At 45.4% G+C, this 27,216-nt stretch overlaps 1 protein-coding gene across 1 annotated transcript; it reads left to right on the plus strand.

Annotated features, from left to right (window-relative positions):
• Positions 1–4,681: 4,681 nt before the first annotated feature.
• Positions 4,682–25,263, plus strand: PRDM1 (PR/SET domain 1; the record flags this gene model as incomplete). The annotated part of the gene is made up of 6 exons (XM_084284143.1): positions 4,682–4,963; positions 11,693–11,812; positions 14,921–15,173; positions 22,832–23,940; positions 24,148–24,276; positions 24,688–25,263. The coding sequence occupies 6 exons, from the start codon at positions 4,682–4,684 to the stop codon at positions 25,261–25,263; spliced, it is 2,469 nt and encodes an 822-aa protein (XP_084140269.1).
• Positions 25,264–27,216: the final 1,953 nt, after the last annotated feature.

The following is a 27,216-nucleotide window of genomic DNA, read 5'->3' on the forward strand; positions in this document are numbered from 1 at the left end:
GTGCAGTCGTGCGACTACATCGTGTACCTTCCCCGAGTAATGACCACAACTGGTCCCCAAATGTTTACCAGCACAAGGATGCCTACATGCAGGAAGTGGGAAATGGGGGTGGGTCTGGTAGTTACCCTTGATGTGGTCAATCTGCCACTGACCTTGTTTGGGGAAGGGGAAGGGGAGGATGTGAAAATGAGACTGCGCTTTAATCTCTCGTGTGCATTTTATCTCCCCTCCGACTTTCTGAAGCAGTTTCATCTATTAGAGCCAGCTCCCTTCCCTCCTTCTTCCCCTTACAATTACAGCTCTCGCAGGCGCAGGGAGAACAGCAGCAGCAGCAGCAGCTGAGGCTGAGGCGCACCGGCTTGTTGTTGAGCTGAAGTGGTGATAGCATCAAAGGAAATGGATGGGGATTTCTGAGATCAGAGCTGTTAGGGCCATTCATGATTTGTTGCCAGGCTGAAAGCTGCTGCAGAGAGAGCTGCCTAAGAAATGCTGATTAATAAGGTAATTGAGGTTTTCTATGAGCGAGAAGGAAAAAATGAAAATGTGACTAAAAATGTTCTTTTTTGAAATGAACAACATTTTGAGATTGCACATTCCAGACAATAGCAGCTACTGCTATGAAAGATTTTTTATAAAAGAGCAGAAAACTGCTGGTTGAGTAGGGCGTCTTTTTATGTTTCTCTGTTAAGGAGGAAGGTCAGAAGGTCAATCTATATATTTCTTAATAGCAGAGATTCTTTTATGATTCTGACTTCGGCACACATTCTTAGCAATTTGTTTCTGTCTCTTCTTTCTTGATAAACTCACTTTTATTCCAGATCAGACACTGCTAGGCTAGCCCTGCGTGCCAGTGAAATCTTTTCTGCACCACTGTAGTTCTGAGATCAGGCTGCTCTCAGCTTTGCTGAAACACCTGGAGCTAATTTTGGGCTAGCCTCAGAGTGTGCCACGGAGTTATTTGAAGTCCGTGCACTGCACGGGCTGCACTCACCTTCCCTGGCCCTAGGGAGAGATCCGTACTGACCTGCGATATTGGCATCCTCCTGTCGTCCTGATGGATATTTCACCTCATCTGATCTGATCTGTTCTCTTCTTCTCCTCCGGCCCCAAAAGCATTTTCAGTTCCTTGAAAGAGAGATTTACTTTTCTCCAGCTTTCCTTTACATTAAGAAGATCAGGCTGTGAAGGAAATGCATCAACCTTTTTTTTTTCTTTTTTTTTTTTTTCTTGCCCCCTCCTTTCTTTTTTCAAGCTAACAGGGAAGTGAAAAGCTCTGAAACAGCTGCCTCTCAAAGTGAGACTATTTTTTGGTAAAATAATCACCTTCAGTATGACTACATTGTTTTTCTGTTCTATGCGGTGTGACTCAGCATCAGTTAATTAACCCAATCAAGTAGGCCGGATTTCTCTCCTTTAATGAATGGTTCTTCCTACTTCAGAGCCTTCCTAGACCTCGTTTTGGATGTGCCTCGGTTTTACTGTGTATATCCAATTACGTTTACATCCCGCAGCCCAGTGCTCGGGCCACCTCTCTTGTGGAATTACACAGGGGTGGAAGTTAAGCCAGGACACTCGCTTGCGAGCAGTTGCCCTACTTATGTCTGCTGCCACGAGCCCTCCTGTGCTAGAGCCTTCGGAAGGTCTTTACCCAGATATACTATTCTCGGCCTCGCAGGCCAAAAATGGCAAGTAAATCCTTTTCACCCGACTTTTTATCAGGGGGAGGAGGAGCAGGTTAAGGGAAAGGGATGTGTGTGTACACCTGTCAGAGAGACTGGCAGGCATCCGGCTGCATAAAACGTGCTCTTTCCTCCTTTCTTCCTCCTGTAAAGAAATACATAACGTCCCAATCGCCCCGAAATATAAGCATGCGTTTGTTCAGAAGAGAAATGTGAAACAAAGTGTTGGGGAAGCAGTGAGCAATATGTTTGCAGACATGATACAAGAAGGCGAAGTAGGAGAGTTGCCTCTCGGTGAAGCAGCTCATGTTTGCAGTGGGCTATGGACGGCTATAAATGGAGCTGTGCATCATTGTTCCTCTGGGCTGGAGGATTCCTCACTGAAGGGACAGGACCACTGAAGGAAGTAAGGCATCTGGTTGTTGTGTAATGAGAAGCAGGAATGCTCTTAATAATAAACAAACAGGACATTGTATGCCATCATCACAGGATGTCCTTCCTTCAGCCAACATGCTGACTTGGGTCGGAGGAAGAAATGGGGTTCAGGGTCCGCTAATTACTATACCACCCCTCCTTCCATGACCAGCATGCTCCCAGATCATCCCTTGCCTGTTGCCTTTCACAAGGACCAGTGCTGATTTTTATTTTTTTTTTTCGTTTTACCACACTGCAAAAGAGGTGTCAAGTTTTAAAATGCCGCCTGCTTTGCCTTTCTCTCCCGAACTTCCCTGTTGTTCTGTTGGGAGAGGGATATTTTATTTAAAGGAAGAAACAGAGGGGTTTTTCCTCATTCCTTTCACAAACGTTGATTAGAAAGAGGGTCTAGAAAGGCATAAAATCAAAGCAACGAGGCTCCTGGATTGGGCATATCAAAACTCTGTAATCTCTCCGATTTGACAGTAGGGGCTTTAAATCAGAGTTTCAACCCCCTGCTCTGTAACCTGGAAGGCATTTGGAGGTGCAATTTTTAGAGCATCCTGTATACTTAAAGGGGGTGTGTGTGTGAAACGGAGACCTTTGGGGCTGTGGGATTCAAACAGCACGGAAAAAATAATGAATATCTGGCAGTAAAAGGGGTGTCCCCGCGTGGGGAAGGGGTCCCCGTGTGGGGAAGGTGTCCCCTCGTGGGGAAGGTGTCCCTTCGTAGCAAAAGCAGCGGCGGCTCCCGGCTCTCCCCAGCCTTTCGGTCCTGCTGGCCGGGCAAAAAAAAAAAAAAAAAAAGAGCAAAAAACCTCCGAAAAGGGGGCAAAAGGAGCAAAACGAGCTGCGTTTGCCCGGCTCGGCGCCGAGGGCTGGGGCCGCAGGTATCGCCCCACCTCCCGCGGGCGGCCGGCGGCGCACCCGCCGGGCGGCTGATTGGGAAGCCGGGGCAGGGAGGGAAGGGGAGCGGGCTGCCGAGAGCTTTGCTGTCGCACTCAGCCCTCCAGTGTTTCCGAGAGGCAAAAGCAACGAGCGCGGCGGGCAGCACCTGTCTGCGGCGGGAGGAGGAGCGGCAGGGAGCGGAGGCGCTAGGTGTGAGTCAGTCTCCCGGGGACCCAGCGGCTGGAAGGAAGGAGAAATGTTTACTCGGTAGATATGAGCCAGGCTCGCCTCGGACGGTGGGCTTCTGCGAGGAAACGCTCGCCGACTCAGCCCCGGTAAGGAGCGCGATGCCGCCGAGCCGCCGCCGGGCTCGGCCCTTCCCCGACCGGGGGGACCGGAGGGGATCGGGGGCTGGGGGAGCGGCTCCCCGCCGGGACGAGCCCGCTCCCGGCTCCCCGAGCTCGGCGGCGGCTCCCCGGGGGTTTTCTCTCGGAGCCGTCCCCGTCTCGGCTCGCTGCGAGGCCGCCGGTGCTGTCCCCGGGGAGGGCAGCGCCCCCGGCCCCCTCCAGCCGGTGCCCGGCGCCCCCCAGCCCCCGGCTCGGGGCTTTGGGAGCTCCTCGCCCCGCCGTGCCTCCTGCCGGGAATTTGGCTGCCTTTGCCGAGAAGGAAAAAAACAAAAACAAAAACAAAAAGGACGGGAAAAAGAAGGGAAGAGCTCGCCTGCCCGGCTGCTCGCCGTTCCCGGCGCAGGCACGGAGTTTGGTCCTTTATTTACCTTGCGGATACAGCGTCCTGCTACCTGCCCGGCGCTGGGCGCCCTCACGCAGCTTTTGCCCCGGACAGAAAGGGGCAGGGGAGGAGGACTGGAAGGAGGAATTGGTCTTGCGAGGAATCCTACTGAGTGCTTTGAGCGAGTAATTCTCGGAGGCGCCGTCAAAATCAAAAGGGATACAAGAACTTTTTTTTTTTCTATTTTTTTTTTCCCAAATTCCCTCCGCTCCTTTTTTTTTTTTTCTTTCTTTTTTTTCTTTTTTTTCTTTTTTTTTTTTTTTGGTCCCCGGGAATATGTTGCAGTGCTTTGTGAAGGGCTGTCGCTGCAGTGATGCTGGCAGGATGTCGGCTCTCTCAGCCTCCCATGCCAAAGGATAAGGGGACGTCAGGAGGAGGAGGAGAGGGGGGGGGGGGGCAGGTTGTTTTGAAAGTTGTTTGTGTGTTGAAAGCCGGTGGGAAAGTTCAGGCTTCCCCATTTGGAAAAGGCAAGGCTGGGTTCCGCTCTTCCAACATGCGCTTTCCATTTTTAGCTTCATTCAGACGCAGACAGCAGCTCCTTTCCTCTTCCTCTCCTTGTTTGTGACACTTTTCTAAGGCAGCCTTTCCACAGGCAACTAAGTGGTCTCGCGGCCATGACCCCGCGTTTTCTTCGGCACGGAGCACTTTTTTTTCCTCTGAGGCATTAAGGAGAGGGTCTGAAAAAGGTAAAGCAGTTGTCAGCCTGGGGATTTTTTCCTCTTTGTTTTCGTTCCCTCCTCGTTATTACCGAGGCTGGCATTTTAAGGCGCTGCTTCAGTCAGAGCAGCTTAGTTTACACTGCTTTTTGGCTATTACTCAACTGTACCAACTATCCTGCGTACGCTTTTAAAGTGTCACAGACTACTGTATTAGTCACGCTGTCTCAACGGAAACCACAACACTGAAGGACAATGAGGATTAAAGGCTGTTTTCTTATTTTCCAGGCTGCTACACAGTGTAGCTCGGACGCTGTGAGTTTCAAGAATCTGGTGAAAGGGAGAGAGTGGACAATGAAAATGGACATGGAGGATGCTGACATGACTCTGTGGACGGAAGCCGATTTTGAAGAGAAGTGCACGTACATTGTAAACGACCACCCATGGGATCCCAGCGCCGACGGAGGCACCCTAACTCAGGCAGAGGCTTCCTTGCCAAGGAACTTGACTTTCAAATACGCATCGAACTGCAAAGAGGTAAGCGGCAATGCTCTGGGGAAGGTTGGAGTCAGACGAGCCAAATCTCAGCGCTTTGGAAAGCGTGCACTCACCCCGGCTGCCACTCTTTAACGCATGCACGCACGCACCACCACCACCAAATGCTGCCCACCAACTTTTCAGACAGGACCCTCATATTGCTTTTAAGAACCTGCAAACTGGTCATCCGTCCTGTAGTATGCTCACTGGAACTCGCAGCCAGCCTGTCCCTCAAGCCGGGTCTGTACCAATTCGCAAACAGTTAAATTTTCACACAATTTGAGCAGCATCTGAATAAGCATATTTAAACTGTGGGGCAGTTCTCTGTGCCAATTTCTAGACTGCTGTTTGCCAGGACCATTCATTGCCTCTGGCTCAGAGATTAAAGTGCCTCAGTTGTCCAATAAATAGCTTTAAAAAAAAAAAAAGTAGAGGGGAAAAAAAAAAACAAATTCCTGGAAATGTGTTTAATTATTTCTTTTTGTTTTCCCTTTGGTTATGAAATTGCTTTATTCTTTTCATGAGCTTGCCGTGTTCCCGACTTCCTAAATTCTTAAAAACACCGGCATATCGATTAAGGAAGTGATGGTAGAACTGCAGCAAGTTTGACAGCAGGATGGCCGTAGCTTAAATTAACTTGTGTTTATCTGGGACAGTATCTTCACTGGTAGCTGGCCGTGCGAGTCCGTCCTATCCTCGTCCCTGGAGTGGGTACATTCTTTGTTGTTGTTTCAGAAGGGCTGGAAAGAAATGAGCCCGGATGAGCAATTTGGTTTTGTGTTTACTCCTTCATATAGAGTAGCTATTATAGCTAGGTGTGATGTTCGGCAGGGTAATAACCCAAGGGACAACCCTTCATTTCTCCTTGTGCTGAGACCTGTGGTATAGCAGCTATTACCTGTGCTTCTACTTTGGCTAAACACACTGACCACAGAGCTGAAAAGAAGAGGTACACTCATCCGTGCCTATCAAATGTTTCCTTCCAGAGCAGGTACTTGTTTAATCCTGCAGACAGAAATAGGGCCGGACCCCCGGCTGGAGGGTATTGGCACCTCGGAATTTAGCTTGGCAGCACCTCGTACGATGCCTGGAAGTTTTGCTAAGAGGTTAGAGCTAAATTCCCATGTAAACTCACTCTTCTCTTCGCATCTGCCCTGCCCTGCCCCGCAGAACTTGGCAGAGGGAGGACGCGCTCCCGAAAAAAAAAAAAAAAGCGCGAACCTTGTTTTGCCTTATTGCATCGGGAGACAGGCCTTGCTTTTGGGGGGAAAGAAAGTCAGGGCTCTGCGTGTGATGCAGAGAGAGCTCTGGGCTGTCCGGGCAGCCATCCGGGGACGGGCTGGCTGTTCAGGCTGCTGGCTCTGCTTCTGCTGCCGCGGCGGCGGGTGTCCGAGGAGCTTTCAAAATTCCCAGTGGTGTGTTTGGAAACACCAGTGTGCAATTTCCTCGCGCTGTAGTGCAGCTCACTGAATCGGGGTGGGAGGATTGCTATGATCTCCGTAAGGGAGGTGGGGGAAAAGAAAAGTCGTTGAGAGATTCCTACTACTGCCTTGTAAAGCGTGACCCGTACAGTTCTTTGCTAGTGGGAGTCTGAATATAGGACATCCTCCTTTTGTTCTTCCAAGTTCCCCGTGCTCGTTTATTTGCACCAAGTAGCACCTACCGTCAGGAGCAATAGCAACTTCTGAGCCCTGGCGTTTTCTAATATAGCCCTGAAAGAAAGGGCCTTTCTTTTTTCTTTTTTTTTAATGTGAAAGCTCCCATGCTGTAAATGTATGGACAGGTCACTCGTCTGCTGCTTGTCTGTGGAGTGAGATAGCTGCAAATGGCATAACCCGCTTGCCTTCTTGCAACTCCCGACCTGAAGTGTGATTTTTTTCTATCTGCCTTACAAGTTTGATTTTGTTCAGTGGGATTGGGACTGGCTGTGTGTTGCCCTTACACACTGGCATTTGTGGGGTCAGAGAGGGAGCCTGATCCTGGTTTTGACCTTATGGAAAACCACTGGCGTCCTGACAGCCCGATAGGGTGGTTTTTTTTCACTCACAACAGGATGAGGTAAGACTTTGGGGGATGCATGCGTGCGTGTTTGCCAGTGGATTTCAGATGTGAGCTGTCTTCATTGTTAACTTTTGGGAGAACTGTGGCCTCATCTGGCTGAGAGTTTTAAATGCTGAGTCAATTTATTGACAAAAACATATATAATACATCGCTTGTGAAATGCTAAATGCTGTCATGATTAGATCACGGACTGCTAAGGCTGTCATGATTAGCACAGTATCTCTGGAGTAGGAAAAGTACTGCGTGCCTGCCTAGGAGGGAGGAAGTACAACTGCTGTTGTTTGGGGAGGGTTGCTTTCTGTGTTTCTTTCCCTTGCATGCTTTGTCAAGCAAGTAGCGCCTCTGTAAAGGTTTACTGAATTTGCAAGGGAGTCCGTGACACATCATACTCTTGTTTATTCTTGGATCTTGATCGGGGATTTTTCTGAAGGACGCATTTTTCATTATGAGTTCACAGTATGTGTCAGCATTTTGAAAAATGAATTACTACTGCTTGTAACATTTCAGGCGGCTAGATTTACACAAAGGCATTTATTTATTTCTATGCGTGAATTATGTATGTTTGCTTCAGTTCTCGCAGTTGACAAAAAATGATGAAACATGGGGCCAAAATCGCACTCTAGCAGGCCATACGTGAATAATCCTTTTCATGTGAACATTTAGAAGCTTTTTTTTTTGGATAATTTTTCCATTTAGTCTCGGTCCTTAGAGGGCAAACAGCCCTTCTAGAAACCAAAGGTCAGTTATTCTGCTGTCTTGAATACTGCTAGTGCCTCATCCCGGTCCGTGAGTTTGACAGGGAGAAACCTATCTCGGCAAACCCATGACTTGTTGCATTTCTCTGATAAGGGATGGACGCTGAATTCTGAAGCGGTGATTTGGAACTGTTGCCAAGTGTACCCGTCTGACCTCAGAGACTTGCTCTTGTGCACTGCTTTTATTTTATTTCTTTAATATACAATCAGAGAGGAAGCAGTCTGGAAACATTTCCTCTCATGGCATCCCTTTTAGAAAAGTGCTAGCTGAGTGAAGGGTTGAATTTATGTGGGCTTATGCAACTGTAGATCTCATAGTGAAGAAAAATCTGTGTTGTTCCAGGGCACACGATGGCCTGCCCTGATTTACATTTGGAAAATACTGATAGTTCACAGTGTGCTGAAGCCAGTAAGGTTTATTTCGCTCTTTTGTTCTTATTATTTTTAAAGCAACTTATTGGCCCCATTGCAAAACATCCTCCTATTTCAGAATTCATAGGAGTCGTTGTTTACTTCCAGTGCCCTTGCTCCACACAAAGATGTAGGAGCGTTGGTCTCTTAAAGTGCTTTTTAATACCGAATTCAGACTCAGACCCGCTCTCCCTCGTCCGGGAGCTGCGGGCTGGTTGGGATGCACGCTGCTACCCATGCAACCCACCCTGCTGATGAAGATAGATATTCTCGGATGGCAGGAAGGTCGGCACTGCCCATAAAGCATCCCTGGAAGGGCTCCCATGGGGTCGGACGAAGCACGGGAGCATCAAAACATCTCAGCAGGAGGGCTGGTGGCCGGCGCGGCAGCTCGGCCCCCGGCGCTGCATTAGGACCCTGGTCAGTTCCAGGGACGCGGCCGTCCCTGGGCTGGGTGCTCCCCGCCACGCAGCCCCCGTGTCCCCGTGTACTGGGCTCCTTCCCTGTGGCCCCCCATCAGGGTGCAGCCGCTGTTCCTTCCCACCACGGGCACTCCCTTGGCAGCGTGGGTCCCTGCTGCACATCCCCATCCCGCAGTGCCGGGAGCTGGTGTTAAACGTGGTGATGCTCGGGTTTGATTTAACCTTCGTGGTACAACTGATGTTGTAGTGAAAGGAGAGGAGTGTCAGAGGCCCACTTGCGGGGAGTGCTAGAAGTTTTTAAGTGGCTGTAGCATGAGAAGAGAGGGGATAAGTGTTTGTAGGTAGAGAAGATGGTGTTCTGCAAATAGCATCGTGCTCCCTTCCTGCATGGCTCAGGCACGGCACGCTTGCAGAGGCTGCATAAGGGCAGTAGGCTTTTAATCGTGCAGGGAGAGCTCAGGCCATGCTCCTCTGTGGTTCCCTGCCCTGAGACTGTTTCACAAGATCTCATCAGAGAGGGAGAAATGTGCTGAAGGACACCTGGTGGACACAAGTCTGAAATGCCTCTCTGCGATGGCTTGCCGGCAGCCAGGAGCCAGCTTCCCCTCAGGCTTGGTGTGGGGCTCCTTCACTGCTGTGCCTACAGCCCTTGGTGGCTCTGTACTTCGGGGGGTCCTGTTGAGCACCCCCTGAAGCCACCACAGTGGGGCAGGAGCCCCTTTTGGCAGTGCAGGGTGTCTGATGGTGGCATGGAGCCCTGTGCTAGCTTGGCACTGATAGTGCCCCTCTCCTGGAGGGTAGCCCTGCTTGAACATAGTGGCTGAGCTCCTGGGGACACAGCAGAGGCCAAGAATCACTGATCAGAGAGCAATCCTTGGCTAAAACTCAGCTGGGCAGCTTTAGACCAGTTTAACAAAGCACCCAGAACATCTTCTGCCAAAACACCTTTCCAATAGGTACAGGGTGAGAAGCTGCCTTCATGTTCTGCCACACCGGGGGAGAAGCAAACGCTGTATCTAAGGTGGATATCAAAAAGTATCTGCTGTGTCAGAGCCACCAGTGCACAGCGGGTGTTTCAAGTTGACTAGTTCAAGGAGTGACTTCTAGAGATTCTGAGAATTTCATTAAAGTCATTTTAATTAAGGGCAAGATATTTTAAAACCGTGAAAAGAGACTCAAGCTACCCCGCAGTCAAACTGGTAGGGTGTGCTGTAGCTTGGTTGTGAACTTTTCTTGAGAGGCCAGATGGATGTAAATGAAGATATATGGGGAAGATGAGAGGAACATCTGCCTTTTTCAGCTCTCTATGAGAAATGCACAAGCAAGACAAAAATAAAACCGAGCCACTGAGCTTGTTTCAGCTTGTGGTAGGTGTAGGAAAATTTCTGGAAGTCCCTTTTCTCTCTCTTCAGTCCAGATGCAGAGATCAATGGAGCATTTAACTACCTCTACTGTTGATGTTATTTTTTTGGTGTGGTGTTCTGAAACACATGTTAAAACACAGACAGGCACAAACAACAACCACACCACATACACCCAGCAATCTGTTTCCGGGTGGATTATCTCCTTGATGCTGTGGCTGTTATTTGTTCCCTTTATTTTGACATCTAACGTGAAATTATGCTGGGCACTAGCTGTTTACTGGAATTTTTAACCAGTACACAGGCAAGTATTTCTCTGTCTCTCCTCCTCTCTCACACCGAAGGTGAGACAACAGAAGAAAATGTAGCATGAGAAAATCACAAGGCTCAGCTAATTTGTGAAGTGGTGCCTACAGCCCAAGGTTTTTACTGTCCTTTGCCGTGAAGGGCTGTTACAAAGAAAATAAAAGCTCACAGAAGTGAGCTATCTGCAGGGTTTGATGCCTGCTAATCTGCTTTGGTAAGAACCTTCATTCCTTGCTGAGTACAGACAGCAGTAATCCCCGTTCTCAGTGTTTATCAACAACCTCTGCTATTACTGTCTTGTTCTGAGATCCTAGTGAGTGAAAAGACAATTTTTAAGTGGCAAGATGTGTGAAGGGGACATGATTGATACATTTTGCCATAAAAGTATTGTTACAATACTGAATTAATGGGCTTTTTACCTTCCTTTTTCGCCCTGTCTGAGAAGGAGGATCAATCTTGCAAAGTCTTGTTTTTTTTTGGTTTACAGAATTGCTGGTTTTTAAACATTCTTTGGCTATATTAAATTTAAGAAGATTGCTGAGGAACAGAGAGAGACAAAACCAATAACTCAGCAGTGTTTTGCAAAGGGTTACTCTAAGGCACGTTCTTCTGAATAATGATGAATTGCTTCCTGATTTGTGGTCAGTGACTTTTTTTGGTATAATTACTGTCAAGAAGGAAGCTGAACAACTAGAGTACATTTCTTAGACCTAGCATAGTGGAGCATTTTCATCAAAACCCTTACGCCTTTTTGACCAAACCCACTTGACATGTGTTACCGGAACTGCTGCCTCCTTTTTATAAAAGAGGGTGATCTGTGAGTACATGTCCCAAAGCCATTTCGTATTCTGTTTTGTATGCCACCGCTGATGAGAGGATTGTAGGTCTTTTTTTTTATTGTTCTCCTTTTTGCTATCAGGAAGGGTACAGAGTGAAAGGGAGGGGGGGCGGGTGAGGTTTCATTTTGACCTGGAGGGGCAGTCATTCCAATTCCTAACTTAGCAGAATAGTTGGCTGTGGTAGCTGTGAAGTGATTGATAGTTCTTGAATATTTTTGTTTGCTGGAACTACACTTTTGGGGGTTGCCTTTGATAGGAAAAATAACTGTTGAAGGTATTTGACAGTCTGTACGTTTTGTTTACTGTTTCTTCTTGTAGCTGTATTTCCACAAAACAATTTTTTCAGGCTGTATTCATCTTTGTCTTCTATATGCTCGGTAAGATGTTAGTATCTAACAAACCTGCTCATTATCATGTAAAATGTGGTTTTTAAGTATTTCTGTTTTGCTGAGCTGTCACTAAAAAATTGTTGCATTAGTTGCTTAACCTTCTAACTTGGGGGGGCAGGGGAGAGGAAGGAAAAAATTTTGATTTCTGCTGGCAATGGACTGACCCTGTGCTGCTCTTCTTGTAGGTCACTGGAGTTATAAGCAAAGAGTACATCCCAAAAGGAACACGCTTTGGACCCCTGGTAGGAGAGATCTATACCAGCGATACGGTTCCCAAGAATGCGAACAGAAAATACTTTTGGCGGGTAAGCAGGAAAAAACAGCACCATGTTGTTGCAGTAAGCAGATCACTAAATGAGTACAGCTGAAAAGCTGGGTCACTTCCTGCTTCAGACCTGCGTGAATGCAGGGGGCAACTTCTGTATGCTGCTGCCATGCACGAGCAGAGTGAATGTGGTGAGCTGAGTAAAAGCCTGGCTGTCTTGGATATAGGGGCTCTGTGGGTGGAGAGAGCAGGGAAGACTCACAGCCCTTCCTGGCTGTGTCCCCTGAAACAGATCGGTGCTTGATAGGATAAAGAAATACTTCTGCTGCTGGCTGTAGGGGCAGGTTATTTTGCATTTCTTCACATGAAATGTTCACATGATAGAAAGTCATTCTTGTTTATGCAAATGTCACTTGTACCTAATTTTTCCAGCTATTAAGAAGCTGTGAAAGTACTTTCATAATTTTTTTTTTTTTTTCTGGAATCATGGAATATTTTATAGCATTTTTTCCTGGGTGTTGAATAGAACTACTGTAACATAGAGGTGGTGATCTTCAGCATGTATCATTCAAGTTGTAGGCTTTTCTAGTATGCCTCAGAAAGTGTTAAAAGAGCAGCCCATGGATCTTAGTGAAGAGAAAATTCATTAATGGCAAACAAACATTAGAGGTGGTGCCTAATTCCTACTTTGCATTATAAGCTGGAAGAGAGCAACAGCCAACTTGTTTTGGCTTGGGAATTCTGTGCTGGGGAATATGCTTCCAGTTTATCAATTAACATAATCCTCAGTTTCCTTTGCAGACCCATTATTAATTGTTAGAGAACATTCCTTCAGCCCCGTCTTCTCCCATGGATTTGTTTTGCTGCCTTCTAGCCATTTAGGTTGTGTCTAAATCAGTGGATTTGGGAGTACATCCAAGCCTCTGTGCCCAGGTGCCTGCCTGCCGTAGCAACATCCCAACCTCACATCCAGGTGAAACCCAGGGCAAGCACCAGCATTCCCCACACCCCGCTCTTCCTACCTAATTGCATCATTTTGGTTTTCTCAGATCGTCCTCATGCGATGTAATACAGCATTGCACAGGCAGTAATTTGCATGAGTATTCTTGCAAAGCAGGCAGCTGTTTTCGCATTCATAAGGCTACGAAAATTTTCTTTTAGCTGAGGTTTTTGGGAGCTTGATTCTGATGTAGAAAAGGCTTGGTGTGCTCCCTAGCCCTGCCAGTGATACTGCAGACCCTGAGGAGAGGGGCTGCTGGCCATCTTGCTTCATTCATACCTGGCAGCGAGAAAGATGACATCGTTTTCATGATGTGATTTTAAGCCTGAATGCAGGGGGATCCTTGGGAATAATATCCTAGGAGCCATCTAAGCGTCATTACATTCCCTGTTGTAACCTCTTGATTGATGCAAGGCACGCTGCTGCACTAGAGGTTAATTCTTTCCTACGGGTCTGAAGCAGGCCTGTATATGGAAAGGAAAATGTGGGAGATGACCTCTTCCCACCTGTCACCGAAGGAAGGCACGCGGGGCTCGCTGGTGGGAGCAGGAAGACCCGCGGCACACGCGGGGGGACGCTCAAGGCGAGCGAGCCGCCCGGGGCCAGCGTCATTTCTGGGAACCGTGCTGTGACTCAGCACATCTGCCCTCGTCTTCCCCAGAAGGGGTGGGAGCCACTGGGGCAGCGGGGGCGTCCGCCGACCCTTGCCGGGCCCAATCTGCCATCCTGTCCCATCCCATCCCCAGTTTCAGGGAGCGGCTGGGGCTGGCGTCGAGCGCCACAGCCCCGCGCCGTTCCTGGAAGTTTGCGAGCGGAGCAACCTGAAGGCTCCTCTTGAGACAGCAGAAATTCACCCGGCTCCCTTCCATTTTCTCATAACAAACACACCGCAAAATCTCTCGCAGGCCGCTTTGATGAGGCCACATGTATTTCCCCCTTCTCGGTTTACAGGAAGTTACTCTTAAAGAAAGTGATTCTGGTGTTTACGGCCCGCGTTAAAGGGCAAGGCCGCCTCAGCCCTCTGCGCCCGCGGCTGTCGGGGAGGCGAGGAGAGGGCCCGGCGGACCCCGTCCCGGCAGATCCCAGTGCAGGCATAAAGGCTGCCCAGTGTTTTCCTCCCCAAGATAAGCTGTATCTCCCCTTCCGAAAGGCATTTCCTGCCTGGGGAGGCTCATCTTTGCGCAGGCTGCTCCCTTTCGTTCGCCTGGTCATTTAGTTGGTGAAACTGGGGAAGCCCGTTTCATCCAGTGTGGAGCCACTTCTCCCCGAGAGCAAGGGATGTGTCCTTAACAGTCATGTCTCCTGGAGTATTTTTTTTCTTTCTTAATACTTCTCTTATTTTCCCTCTTTAAGAAACAGTGGCTTCTCCCACTGGTTGGGACTTTCTCCCCCAAGCTGCTGAGCAGCGTTTAGCTCCACATTTTCGTTCCTCTCCGTGGAACAAGCCAGAGCGTGTCCCTCGATAGGAAAAGTGACTTCTCATCGACTGGCCCCTTTCCAGGTCTTCGCTAAGTTGTGGCAGGTGAAGTTCATCTCTGCCTCGCCCAGCCTTCCTACAAAAGGGCTACAGTCCAACTATGAGCAAGTGTTGCTTTAGGACTCTGGGGGGGGTGGAGGATGTTTGCATAGTTTAAACCTTTGGGCGGGGGTGGTAGGAAACTGCAAGTACAGAGGCCATAGAAAAAGGCGAGAAAGACTCTGACGTAGCACAGCCAGTCAGTCTTATACACAGGTGACTCAAAGCATTAATGCAAGCACGCACTCAGACCTGCAGTCATTAGCATCACCCACTTGTTCATCATAGCACCAGGAAAAGGACTCTAAGGCAGATTGTTCACGCAGGGAGAGTACTTTGTGTTTCAGATTTTGTGTCTCATTTGTCCATACTAGCCGAGACGCACAGGCTGAGTAGAAATGGAAAAGGTAGCTGTGTACTTCTTGCCTTTGAATAAGCACTTCTTTTCTTAACACAGAGGATATCATACTTGGAATAGGAAGAAACCCAGCTTGAATTCTTACTTCAGAAATATCTGCTCTTTTTTTTTTTTTCTTTAAAAAAAAACTTATCATTTTTCCACTCTGGACTGTGTGCACACACGTTGTATATCATGCATATATATAATCACAGGCACTTCCTCTCTGTTCCAGATCTATTCAAGTGGTGAGCTTCACCACTTCATTGATGGATTTAACGAGGACAAGAGCAACTGGATGCGTTATGTAAACCCCGGCTACTCCGTTCAGGAACAGAACTTGGCAGCCTGTCAGAATGGAATGAACATCTACTTCTACACTATCAAGCCCATCCCTGCCAACCAAGAGCTGCTTGTGTGGTATTGCCGAGACTTTGCAGAGAGGCTGCACTATCCCTCCTCCAGAGAGCTGACAATGATGAACCTCAGTAAGTAGATTACAGTATAAACAAAGAATGCTAGTAATGTCTCTTCTGCCTATATGATCTAATAATAAGTTGTATAATTACACAGCTGCATCATCTGTTGTGTCACAGTAGGTAGCTTGGAGTGGAAAAGAGGAATTAAAAAAAAAAAAAAGAAGAGCACAACAGAATGGATCTCTGTGCTTGTTCAAATTTAAACAGATTATCAAGAATCTCAACAGCTACTTTTTTATAATCTGTGTATTATCTGATGAAATTCTGGACAGACAACCTGAAAATATCCTCTCCCTTCAGAGCTGTAGATGTTGGTTCACATGCAGACTTTTAAGTCCAGATCTTCTAGCACACTGGGCAGAAATCTGCCTTGACAGCATATACTAAAGGCTTTCCAGTCATTTTTCCAAAGTGCTGCCCTTACTGTACAAGGAAGTGGCCATGTGACGTGACTCTGTCTAGGTGTCTGACAAAAGATATGTTGACTATATAATGTTCTTCAGGTCTCGTATCTAAGGTTACTTATCTTCTGGGAGCAAACCTCATGTGGTCTTCTCATCTGGTTACTCATTTTTTAAGATCAGAAAATACTTCTGTCCCCATTTCTTGGCTGCATACTGCAGCTTTCATTTTCTGTTCAAAAATAATAGCAGGGGGGAAGAGGTATTTCCAGGAGTTTATCTCTGGGTTCCGCTGTGGTTTCTGACCATTTCCAGCATCATTGCTCTACTCATAGCATTAATCACTGCATAGCATCTCACTCAGAGCCCCTTGAAGAAAGGGACTGATTCCTGCTGACTTCATATCCAATTCTTAGGCTTCCTTGCCTCCTGTTAGCTGCTCTGAGATCCAGCAGAGCATTCTTTTGTCCTTCTGCCAGCACCTACGCTGAAATTTGAAGCAAAAACTGCAAGCAGATTTTTATATATATATATATATAAAGGGCTCTTGGCTGTTATTTGGCAACACATAATGGGTTATAAAATATCAGTGTTACTTTGGGGGTCATTAGAGCTGAAATGTAACCCTGCATCATGAAAATGATGTCACAGATTGAAATTAAGCAAAAGGACATCTGTCTTCCATGAATGTCTCCCTTTCACCAGGTTTTGGTCTTCCTCTTTCCCTACTAAATGTAACACACTATTGAAGAAAATTTATTTTCTTTTTATAGCAGAAGGAAGAGGAAGAGGGATGTCCTATGCTTCTATATTCCCTGTTCAAGAAATATCTCACTGATTCTGTCATCTTTGCACGTGTCATTTTGACACTAGCTGTGTGGTTTTATTTTCTGATACGATGAACTGTTGGCCTTATATTGGGGCTTGCAGGTGGGACAAGTCAACAGTGTTAAAGGTTCCCATGGACAAGGAGTTTGCAAAGATCTAGCCAGAGATGTTTGAACACTAGTAGGGTGGCTATACAAATACAGACACAGTTTACTGCATTGGCTGTTACCTTAAGTTACCTTGCAGGAATAGTGAGGAATGTATTTGCAAAATGTCAACAAATTACCCAGTTACTCTTAGGTCAAAACTGGGGCTGACTGGACATGTGCAGAACATCCCATTCTAATAAAAGTAGATTTAATATGTGGATTTGAAGAGACTGTATCTTAAGCAACAATTGTGTAGTTCAGCCTTAACATTAGAAAGGACACTCTTTCCAGACATTGAGGTTAAAGTATCCCTTCTTCTTTTTGAAGATAATGCTGTTTAAACCACTTAGATATTTTATGTTAACCCTTCCGTGTAAAGAAAATAGCAGTTCAGAAAAATGAGCAACAGTTCTTCAGCTTTTTAAGCATCTTCCACTATTAACAGTAGCTCTCACTTTTTTATCCTTTGACTTTGTGACAAACATGTTCAGGCCTGAGGCCTACAGTTAGGCAAGAAACCTTTCACGTACTGGAAGGATTGAGGATTCTTAATGTTTCAGTTCCCTTTCTTGAAAAGTATGGAAAAAAATCCATAGTTCTCTCAAAGATGTTTATTCACTGGTGGGTCTGTAGCCGCAGCACAGGAGGGGGTGTTTTTGTAGCATTAATACTGGAACCAGATGAATTTAAAGGAAATGTCAGCACTGTGCAGCTCTCTTCTTCCCCTTCCTCACAGGCCACTTCTTCTAGTTAAATCTAAAATTAGCAAGCATCCCACTGCTTCTTCAGCCTCTCTTTCTAGCACCAATTTGGCCCAGGCCTCCTGCATTCACCTATGACTAAAATGCAGAAAGCTTGTCCCTGAACTGTTAACACCCTGCACTGGCTGCAGATGTGGGACCTTTGCCCCTTCAAAACACCTTAACACAGTCTTTGAGGGCAAGATATTGCTTGGGGGGACCCTTCCACCAGCCACCTCCTGAGGAAGGCCTTTTCCAGCTGAATAAATCAGTGATAATTCAGTGGAGGATAATTCACAGGAGGTTTTAGAGGAGCTGTGCCTTGGCTGGTTACCTGGCCATGGCACATGAGAGGCTGCTTAGGACACAGACTGATGGAGAACTCCCAGTGTCACCTCAGTTTTACTGACTATAAGCAGGTGCTTTAGGCACCTCAGGGGTTTTGGGATCACAGTCCTGACCTTCAGCACCTCTGATCCTCTCTAAACACCTGAGCGGAATGGGCCTCTGGGGAAAAATGTATCAGAGAATTTCTCTGGCTTTATTTCCTGTAATTAGTGGCCTCAAAAATGAGAGAACTACCACTTTAGAGCATAAATATATTTACACATCCACATATAACATCTACTTGCCTCTGTAACAGCAAACTTTCAAATTAAAGGTAACTTCTCTAGCGTTAGTTCATTTGCACCGTAGAAGGAAAGCATCCAGATCCAAGACAGCAATTAGGCATGAACTTAGTTACGGGTTTAACCATGTCCTCTGTGTTTTCTTGAATTGAGGCCTTTGACCCAGTCCTTTAGACGCTGAAGCACACACCTACCTGCATGGCCATGATTAGCTCCGAGTGGAGCTACGTAACCTCGAGTAGATGCTAAAGTGCCTGCAAGGGTTGCACAACAGAGGTAGAAGCAAGACTCCAGTCTGTCCTGGGGGAAGAAACTGAGTCTCATTTCAACACATTCCCTTTTCCTTTCTGCCTGTTTTGAGACTACTCATGTTATTTTCTATCAAGGTTTGAGACCTTCAGACATGGTGATGTTGTGCAGTAAATTTAGTTTTAAGTGTGATGGCAAGATTTCTGTGTCCTGCTGGCCAAAAAATTAGTCTTTGATAAGTGTGCTTAACGCCATTCCAGCAGGCCTTTAGATCAACCTTTCGTCTGTGATAGGCATTTGGATTGATAAACAGACCAAGGAAATTTGTTTAGGGTTCCTCCATAATCTAGCATTTCATTCCTACTTATCATAACAGCATTATTTTGGGAAGGAGGGTGGAGAGGGTAATAGTGTTTTTTTATTTCTAAAAACAAAATACAATTGCATTGACTCAGGACATGACTATTTGATAATAATGTTCACGTATTGCAATCATATGATGCAACTTCCTGCTATTCATGTCATGTTTGTCTCATCAGTCAAGCACAGGCAGGTGACATCTTATTTTGGTCAAGCTTCAGAAAGAAGTTTGAGTTCAGGGAAGATAATTTGCATATTTAGGAAGCATTTGGCAATTTTTTGTTTCATGAACTGTTTTAGTGAGGTCTTACCTAATCTTCTGTATTCTGTGAAGGTTAACTTTTTAATGCTTGGTTTTAAAATGTGATCTACATGTATTCTTGCGTTCTTTATGCTGGCCCTCATAAATTTGTCGTTAGCTAAAGCACACCCTTCGCTTTCCCTTTTGTTTATGGTCAGTTTCACTTTCTGGTTTTAAAGCTTTTCTGTTTGGGTTGAGAGGAAACATCTGCATTTGTTTAAAAAGTGCCTACTGGAATCTTCAAAAGGGCTGAGGAAAATGATTTTTAAATGATATAAAAGGTTGTCTTTGCAAAACCTGAAGTTGACTTAATACTGAGGATTACTTGAAGGCTCCTTTAAAGTCCTTCTTTGAGCAAAATGTTTTCAAAGGCATGTCACACTGCCTTGGACACATTTAGAAAACAGATGATCAAATTGTAGACTTCTAAATGTTGGTCTCCGTTCTCATTTTGAGTGGAAACACTCTTTGTTTTGCCTACTTCACAACTTCGAGGTTCTCTTTCTACTAGCAAAAGAGGTGCTTAATTTAGATCGAAAATGTGAATCGGCATAATTAAGCTTCACCACTCAAAGCGTTCAGTACCATTTCACTCCTGAAATGACTATTGAAATTACTGTCTGCCTACAACCGTTTTTCAAGTTTTTAGAAAAAACAGATCATTGTTTTTATGAAGCCTTTCTCAGGCTACAGCTAGGAGCTCAAGAAATGAGCAAAACCTACAGCGCTGCAGCCGTCTGTGACTGGAACACCCACATTGGAGTGACTTCAGGCAGCCCCTCCGCTCATGTTTTATTAATACTTAAAAGTAACAGGAGTTCTGTCCCTTTTTCTCTCGCACGCACTCACGAATCTCAGATCTGAGCAAATAATCTGTTGACCTCAGTGAGAAGTGGATCAGGCTGCTAAAGAGGCACGTCTGTTGGGTTTTCCCCCCCCAGATCAGTAACTTGCAAATGCAACTGCACTATTCTTGTTTTGTCATGAACCTCTTTTCTGTGTGCCTGCCTGACCACAGAAACTAGACAGATCTTGGAAGAGTGTGTGCCTATATTTATTATATATGTGTGTGTTGGGAGGGTGGGGAGGGTGGAGAGAGATGCGTGTTAGGAGAGAGACAGAGCCATTGTGATCAGTAAGAGCTTAAATCTAAAATCACAAGTTTAAAAAAAAAAAAAAAAGAAAGAAAGAAAAGAAAAAGAAAAAGAAAAAGAAAAAAAAGAAAAAGAAAAAGAAAAAGAAAAAAAAAAGGAAAAAAAAAAAACATTTATAAGAAATAAATCTCTCTAACTTTGAAGTATGTCTCCTTTAAGAGCAACAAGAAAGGTCGTAAACCTCTCAATCAGTTTCAGCCCTGGTTTAAATCCACGTTCAGCATAAAACATCAGAACGTCTCCCTGGCCGCCGACATTACCTTTGCTTATTTTACGTGGTGCTAACACACTTGTTTATATTTTGATCTCTCTGGTGTTCCCAAGTCTTCCTTGTGCTCAGGTAATAGGGGAAAAAGTCAAGAGGAGATTCACGGAGCAAAGATAACTTGCAAGCTAAAGGGGGCTGTCACAGTTAGACTTGAAAAATAATCTCTAAATACTGCGATTTCTGTCTGCACATGGAAATGAATGAGGGAAAGCTTTTCTGGGAAATCTGAAGGGAAAGAAAGAGCCATTATCTTCAGTCTGTCCAGTGGGGATGTCAGGCGGGCAGCTTTGCACAGCAAGTTGTGTTCTCCATGTGAGCTTCCTCTCTGTCACTCAGAGGCTCGCACCGGCACATCAGGCACGTACGTCCCCACCCTCGGCTCTACCCTTGTGACAGTGAGAGCGAGCCGTTCCTCCAGCTCAGGCGTCTGGGTTTCTCTATCACTTTCCAGCAGTGCTGGCACTTCTCCTTCCTCTTCCCCTCCCCCACGATTTATTTATTTTTTTTCTGTAAAAAAGAAAAGTGTCAATTTGAGCTTCCTGCTTGACAGACCCCACAGAGAAACCAATACGGGCCTGATAAGGTGGTATTTATCTCTTCATTCTGCTGCGAGGCTTCACAAGTCTGCCCCTCCCTCTCCCCCCCCAGCTTTCAATACTTCCCAATCCCGATACTTCCCGTTGCTGATAATGTCACTGGGAATGTTTGCTCAGAGATGCTGGTGTGGTGACAGGCAGCTGATAAGAAGGTGTAGATAACGTTATCCACACTGCCGTTGCAGAGCTTCTTAGACCTAGTAGGACCTAGCTGTCATACCCTAAAATCCGAGCAGGCATTTAGAAAATTAGTTACTAGTCCGTGGGTACAGACAAAATTGCTAAAGAAAGCAGATGGTTTCTAATGCCAGACAACGACCTGTTGTAGGTTTGCTTGTGAAACGGCTCTGAATTAAACTTTAACATCAAGAAAAGTAATTGGGAAGCTATCTGCACACTTGTGGGTGTACGTGCTTGCTGTGCGACACACCCTATATTTTATCATAAATATTTTAACTGGCCATATTTATGTTCAATTGCATTTCGTCGCAACTCGAAAATAGGCAAAGTGCCTGCCTATCTCAAACTGAATTTGCTTGCTGTAAGTCTGTTTGGAGAAAAAAAAAAAAAAAAAAAAAAGATGCTACTGTAAAAGCGGGTTGCTGTGAGCAGGAGCATGCTTTTGAAAGCAGCTGTTTTCTTGGATACGTTTAATAAATGGCTGTTTCTTTGCCTTATAGGGTAATGTTGCCAAATGATAGATTCCGTGAGGGTAGTGAATAGTGAAGCAAAGAATCTGCGTTGAAAGCGGCGTGGTCATTGCCTTTTCCCATCTTCCTCACGGGGTTTAGCTGGTCCTCCCAAAAATTAGAAACAACTGTTTCTCACCCCAGTTAGCGAAGTAAGAACAGTCAGTCACAGAAGTAGAAGTTCGGCTAAAGGGCCGCAATGCTTTCAAGTCACATACCTTCGGCATTGACTTGTACCTCCTGATGGAAAACTTTGCACATGAGCTAACCACAAATGCGAAACCTTCTCGGAGTTTTTCCCCTATAATAAAACATCTTACAAGTCATCATTTCAAGATTATATAACTATTAACTTCGGGAGATTAGATAAAAGCAGAATTCTTTTTCTATCCTTCAGTGTTCTGTTTGTATATTATTATGTCCAGATAACAAGGTAGAGTCTCTGACTACAAATAAACAGTGTATGTGCTGAACAGAGCCAAATGATGATAGCTTCTATTTCCTTCTAAATGCGTGTTTCTTTTCCTTTTTTCTTTTTAAAGTACATTTCAACTTAAGCTGGAGCCGACCAGTCTTGCTTTCTTTTGCTTTGCTTCAGCATTTTTTTTTATAAAGTACAGCTGTAAGCAGAGGAGTTTTGCATAGACTGAATGCCACAGAAATCTGCAGTAAATAGTCTGCTTTGTTGTAGATGTTCCTAAGCAGTATATTTAATGAGTAATGATCTGTTTACTGATGGAGAATACCTTCTCTTTGAAGAAGGCTTTCATCCTAGCCAGCCATGGTTTTTTTGGTACTGTAAGTAATTGAACTGGCTGGTGAAGTGACTGCTGCGGTTTGGCAAAAGCTGATTTGTCATGCCTTGTTATTTCAGTAAGGAACATTTCTGGGAGCTTGAGTTCTGTAAAGTCCTTCTGGTAAACCTGTATTGTGAACAAATGCTCGTTACCGCATTTATTAGAAATACAGCTTAAAGAGATATCCAGCAGGGAAGCTAGTCAAATTTAAGGGGAAAGAAAGGTGAAATCAGTTTGCAAAGAGGAGACTATCACTCTACAAATGAATCATCATCTGGATCTGTACGTACTGCTGATGTCCCTTAAATTAGCAATGCTTTTTATTAACACTTCATACTATCAGGCATTTCTTTATAGAGAAATTTATTTTTGGTGAGTTAAATGATTTTTCCTCTCTGACAGTGGCCCGTCCTTCCCACTAAACTTGTAGGCGTTAGCCTGTGTTTTGAAAAGAGATAATGATGGTGACTTATCTAAATAATCATTATCGTGTCTCTCTCTTTCAGCACAAACACACGTTAATCCAAAGCAGCACAGTGCTGATAAAGATGAACTCTATCAGAAAAGCATCCCAAAGAAGGAGCACAGCGTGAAAGAAATCCTGAAAATGGAATCCAATCCTCCAAAAGGAAAAGACTTCTTCCAGACCAACATTTCACCAGTTACTCCAGAAAAAGACTTGGATGACTTGCGTAAGAACTATAGCCCAGAGAGGTGTTTCTTCCCTCGAGTTGTCTACCCAATCCGACCTCACATTCCAGAAGACTATCTGAAAGCTTCCTTAGCGTATGGGATGGACAGACCCAGCTACGTTACTCACTCGCCCATCCAGTCATCTACTACACCAAGTCCTTCTGGGAGGAGCAGCCCAGACCAAAGTTTAAAAAGTTCAAGCCCTCACAGCAGTCCAGGGGTCACAGTCTCACCTCTGGCACCTACATCCCAGGAGCACAGAGAGTCGTACTCTTACTTGAATGGATCCTACGGCTCAGAGGGATTGGGGTCTTATCCTGGATACGCACCCCCCAGCCACCTCCCGTCTGCCTTTCTACCATCCTATAACCCCCACTACCCCAAATTTCTGTTACCTCCATTCAATATGAGCTGTAATAACCTGAGCGCTTTGAACAATATCAATGGCATCAACAATTTCAATCTCTTCCCCCGGATGTATCCTCTCTATGGCAACCTACTCAGCGGAGGTAGCCTTTCCCACCACATGTTGAACCCCGCCACGCTCCCCAGTTCACTGCCCAGCGAAGGAGGCCGTCGTTTGCTGCAGCCTGATCATCCGAGAGACTTCCTCATACCAGCACCTAACAGTGCCTTCTCTATCACGGGCGCTGCTGCCAGCATGAAGGACAAGCCATGCAGCCCCACCAGCGGGTCACCCACAGCTGGTACAGCAGCCAGTTCAGAACACATAATGCAACCTAAACCTACCTCAGTGGTGTTGGCCGCCACCGGCGGTGAAGAAGCCATGAATCTCATTAAAAGTAAGAGGAATGTGACTGGTTACAAAACCCTCCCATACCCACTGAAGAAGCAGAACGGGAAGATCAAGTACGAATGCAACGTTTGCTCCAAGACCTTTGGCCAGCTCTCCAATCTGAAGGTAGGTAGTGGAGAATAAGGCACACAAGCCTCCTTGGAAGGCTCTGATTTCTCCCTTTACATTCTCTGGGAAAAGCAGGGATCTAATTAACTAGATAACAGTGCATCTTGGCAATGGGAGGCTTCAGCTAACTTTAGGAAACATCTAAAAGTACTTTCATTGCGGGACTGGCAACTGCAAATTGTTAATTGCTTTCTTTCTCCCTAGGTGCACCTCCGAGTACACAGCGGAGAGAGACCATTTAAATGCCAGACCTGCAATAAGGGCTTCACCCAGCTGGCTCACCTCCAGAAGCACTATCTGGTACACACAGGAGAAAAACCCCACGAGTGTCAGGTATGTAACACACCATGGAGACAACTTCCCTTGGAGGCCGAAGGGGTGGCAGGGCTCATGCCCTCCTTACCCTGTGCGCACAACGCGCCCAGTGGGCTGCCCAGGATTCAAATCCATGCCACAGCTGTTTCCAGCCCCACTGCTTCAGTGTCTGTGAGACAGTGCAGTTGCCTTTAGCCTGCTAGGGCAGCATCCATCCACCTGATAACAGTCTTGCCATCAGCCATACTTGAAATGCTCTTCAGCAATATTTAAATAAAACAGGTGGGGATTTTTTTCCCCCCCGGTGAGAAAGTGTGAAGATATAAAAAGCCGCAACTTCATCATCCTGCTGTCTCGTCCTAGGTGTCTGTGTTTTAAACATAAAATCCCCTCCCACTCACTCACTGTTTCTCTGCCGCCCCCCATTAGGTTTGTCACAAGCGGTTCAGCAGCACCAGCAATCTCAAAACCCACCTGCGGCTCCACTCTGGAGAGAAGCCTTACCAGTGCAAGCTGTGCCCAGCCAAATTCACCCAGTTTGTGCACCTGAAGCTGCACAAGCGTCTCCACACCCGGGAACGTCCCCATAAATGCATCCACTGCCACAAGAGCTACATTCACCTCTGCAGCCTCCAGGTCCATCTGAAGGGCAACTGCCCGGTTGCCCCTGCCTCCGGCCTCTCGATGGAGGACCTGAATCGAATCAACGAGGAGATTGAGAAGTTTGACATCAGTGACAATGCTGACAAGTTGGAAGAAATGGAGGACAATATCGACTTAACATCAGTTGTGGAGAAGGATATACTGACCATGCTCAGAAGGGAAATGGAAGGAGCTAATCTCAAAGTATCTTTACAGAGGAACCTGGGAAATGGACTTATCTCCTCAGGATGCAACCTTTACGAGTCTTCAGATATGTCAATTATGAAGTTGCCTCACGGTCACCCACTACCTCTGTTACCTGTAAAGGTCAAGCAAGAAACAGTTGAACCAATGGACCCTTAAGACTTTTTGGCAAAGTGATTTTTTTTTATTTATGACTTGGCAAGTCAGGGTGCCTGTAGCAATTGCTTGTACATAGTTTCAATGCTGCAAAGCAATCTTGGCTTACAGTAGTTTCCCTACGCTCTACAGCTGAAAGAAGGAACTCCAAAGTTACTGTTTTCTCAGGGCATAAAAAGAGGCAAAGGACTGTGCATTGCCTCGCCAGTTACTAAAAGACAATCATCTATCCATAATTATTTTTTCAATGATAGTACTTCATAATTTATTATGCAATTTATCATTCTAAAAGCAATAATTAGAAAAATGTTTACAATGACTGGAAAATTCATTGTAATTTTTACTTTAAATGTTTTTATTTTTCATTTTATGGCCATTCTTTGTAGATATTTTTTCTGCACATCTGTTTTAAGAACCTAAGATTGGGGTTTCAGTAACCGTGTTTTATGTACCAATGTCTTTTAAACAAATGTGGTTTTTTGCATTGCCAAAGTTGGACATTTGACATACAGAATCCTAGATCAGTTGGTTTGAAAAAAAAATGCTGTGTACTTTTATGTGCAAATCACCCCGTTGGGACTGAAAAAGAAAAAAAAAGAGTAAGAAAAGGGTAGCAGCAAGCAGAGAAGAAACTGGTGCCCCAGCCTCTCTGAGGATGGGAGAGAGATTCTTCTACCTGCAGCTCTACCCGGAACAGATGTGGCACAGCAAACACCTACCTGCCATGGACAATACCACAGGTTTTTAGAAAACAGCTATAGCCCCACACCTCGGCATGTAACTTTATGACCAAAGGAATGCATCAGCTTAAAGTGGCTCTTCCAAAATTAAATATCACTTACATCCTCCTATTCCAACAGCAGTTTAAAAGCAAACACACCATTATTCTTAATATTCTGCCTAAAAGGAGTTTTTGGCAGATTTCTTTCTTCTCTCTGTCTCTTTTTTTTTTTTTTTTTTGGCCAGAGCCTTCCAGGGATAAAAAAAAAAATAAAAATAAATAATGGTCAGATTCCCTGAGAATTAAGGGGTTTGGTTTTACTTGTGTTTTCCTCTCCCACTTTGCCTGGGTAGAAGTGGGGAACAAAGTCCTTTTCTGGCACATACATTTTTTTTCTTTCTTCCTGTACAACTCAGATTTTTCTCAGTATTTGTGTTTGTACATTTTGTGGTTAATTTAATTAAAGAAGAAAAGGGCATTGCAAAGTTGTTGAACAACAATTACCTCAGTGCTTGTGTCCAGTGGTGCAGACGTTGCTGTTTTATCTAAATGCTTTGCTACTTTAGAGAAGAAACCAAAATGTGCACAGGGAAAGATAGAATGCACGTCCTTTTATCTTTTTGTTTTGCTAAGCCCAAAGATGATATGGTGACATTTGAGGTGTAGCAAAGAACACATGTATATTTATAGATATATTTATACCACTATACTATATATGTATATGTATATATATTTATACCACTTAAGTTGTGAGCCAAACCATGTAATAAAACTTATTTTTCATCTAAGTGTGAAAATCAAATGTTATCCAGTTTCGCATATTACCAGTGACCTCAAAACCAGAAGGTTGTACTAAGGCATTTATCACTTGCAAGTGCACATGCACAATTGTCCATGTGAAGCCTGAACTTGCAAACGCCTGATGTGAAAACCATCACTCACACGGGGAGTCTCAGCAAATTCAGTGGGAAATACCATGTCTGCAGGACCCCGGGGTCTTTGGTCCCCTGCTCTCCTGGCAGTGTATACTGGGGGGAAGAGGCGGGTGGTCAGTGAACAAGCAGCCAGAAAACTTAACCAAAAGAACTTGAAAAGAAGCCAAATACTGCCCATGGGTGGTGTAAGTACAGAACAGAGTGAAGGATAGGCTGAGTTAGTGGGGATGAGCCCCTAGTCTCATTTTGCCCTGCCGTTAACGAGTTGCATGGTCAACTCATGTAAACCTAAGTAGCGTT

The sequence above is a fragment of the Netta rufina genome (genome assembly GCF_964035555.1).
Source record: "Netta rufina genome assembly, chromosome: 3".
NCBI classification, from domain to species: Eukaryota; Metazoa; Chordata; class Aves; order Anseriformes; family Anatidae; genus Netta; species Netta rufina.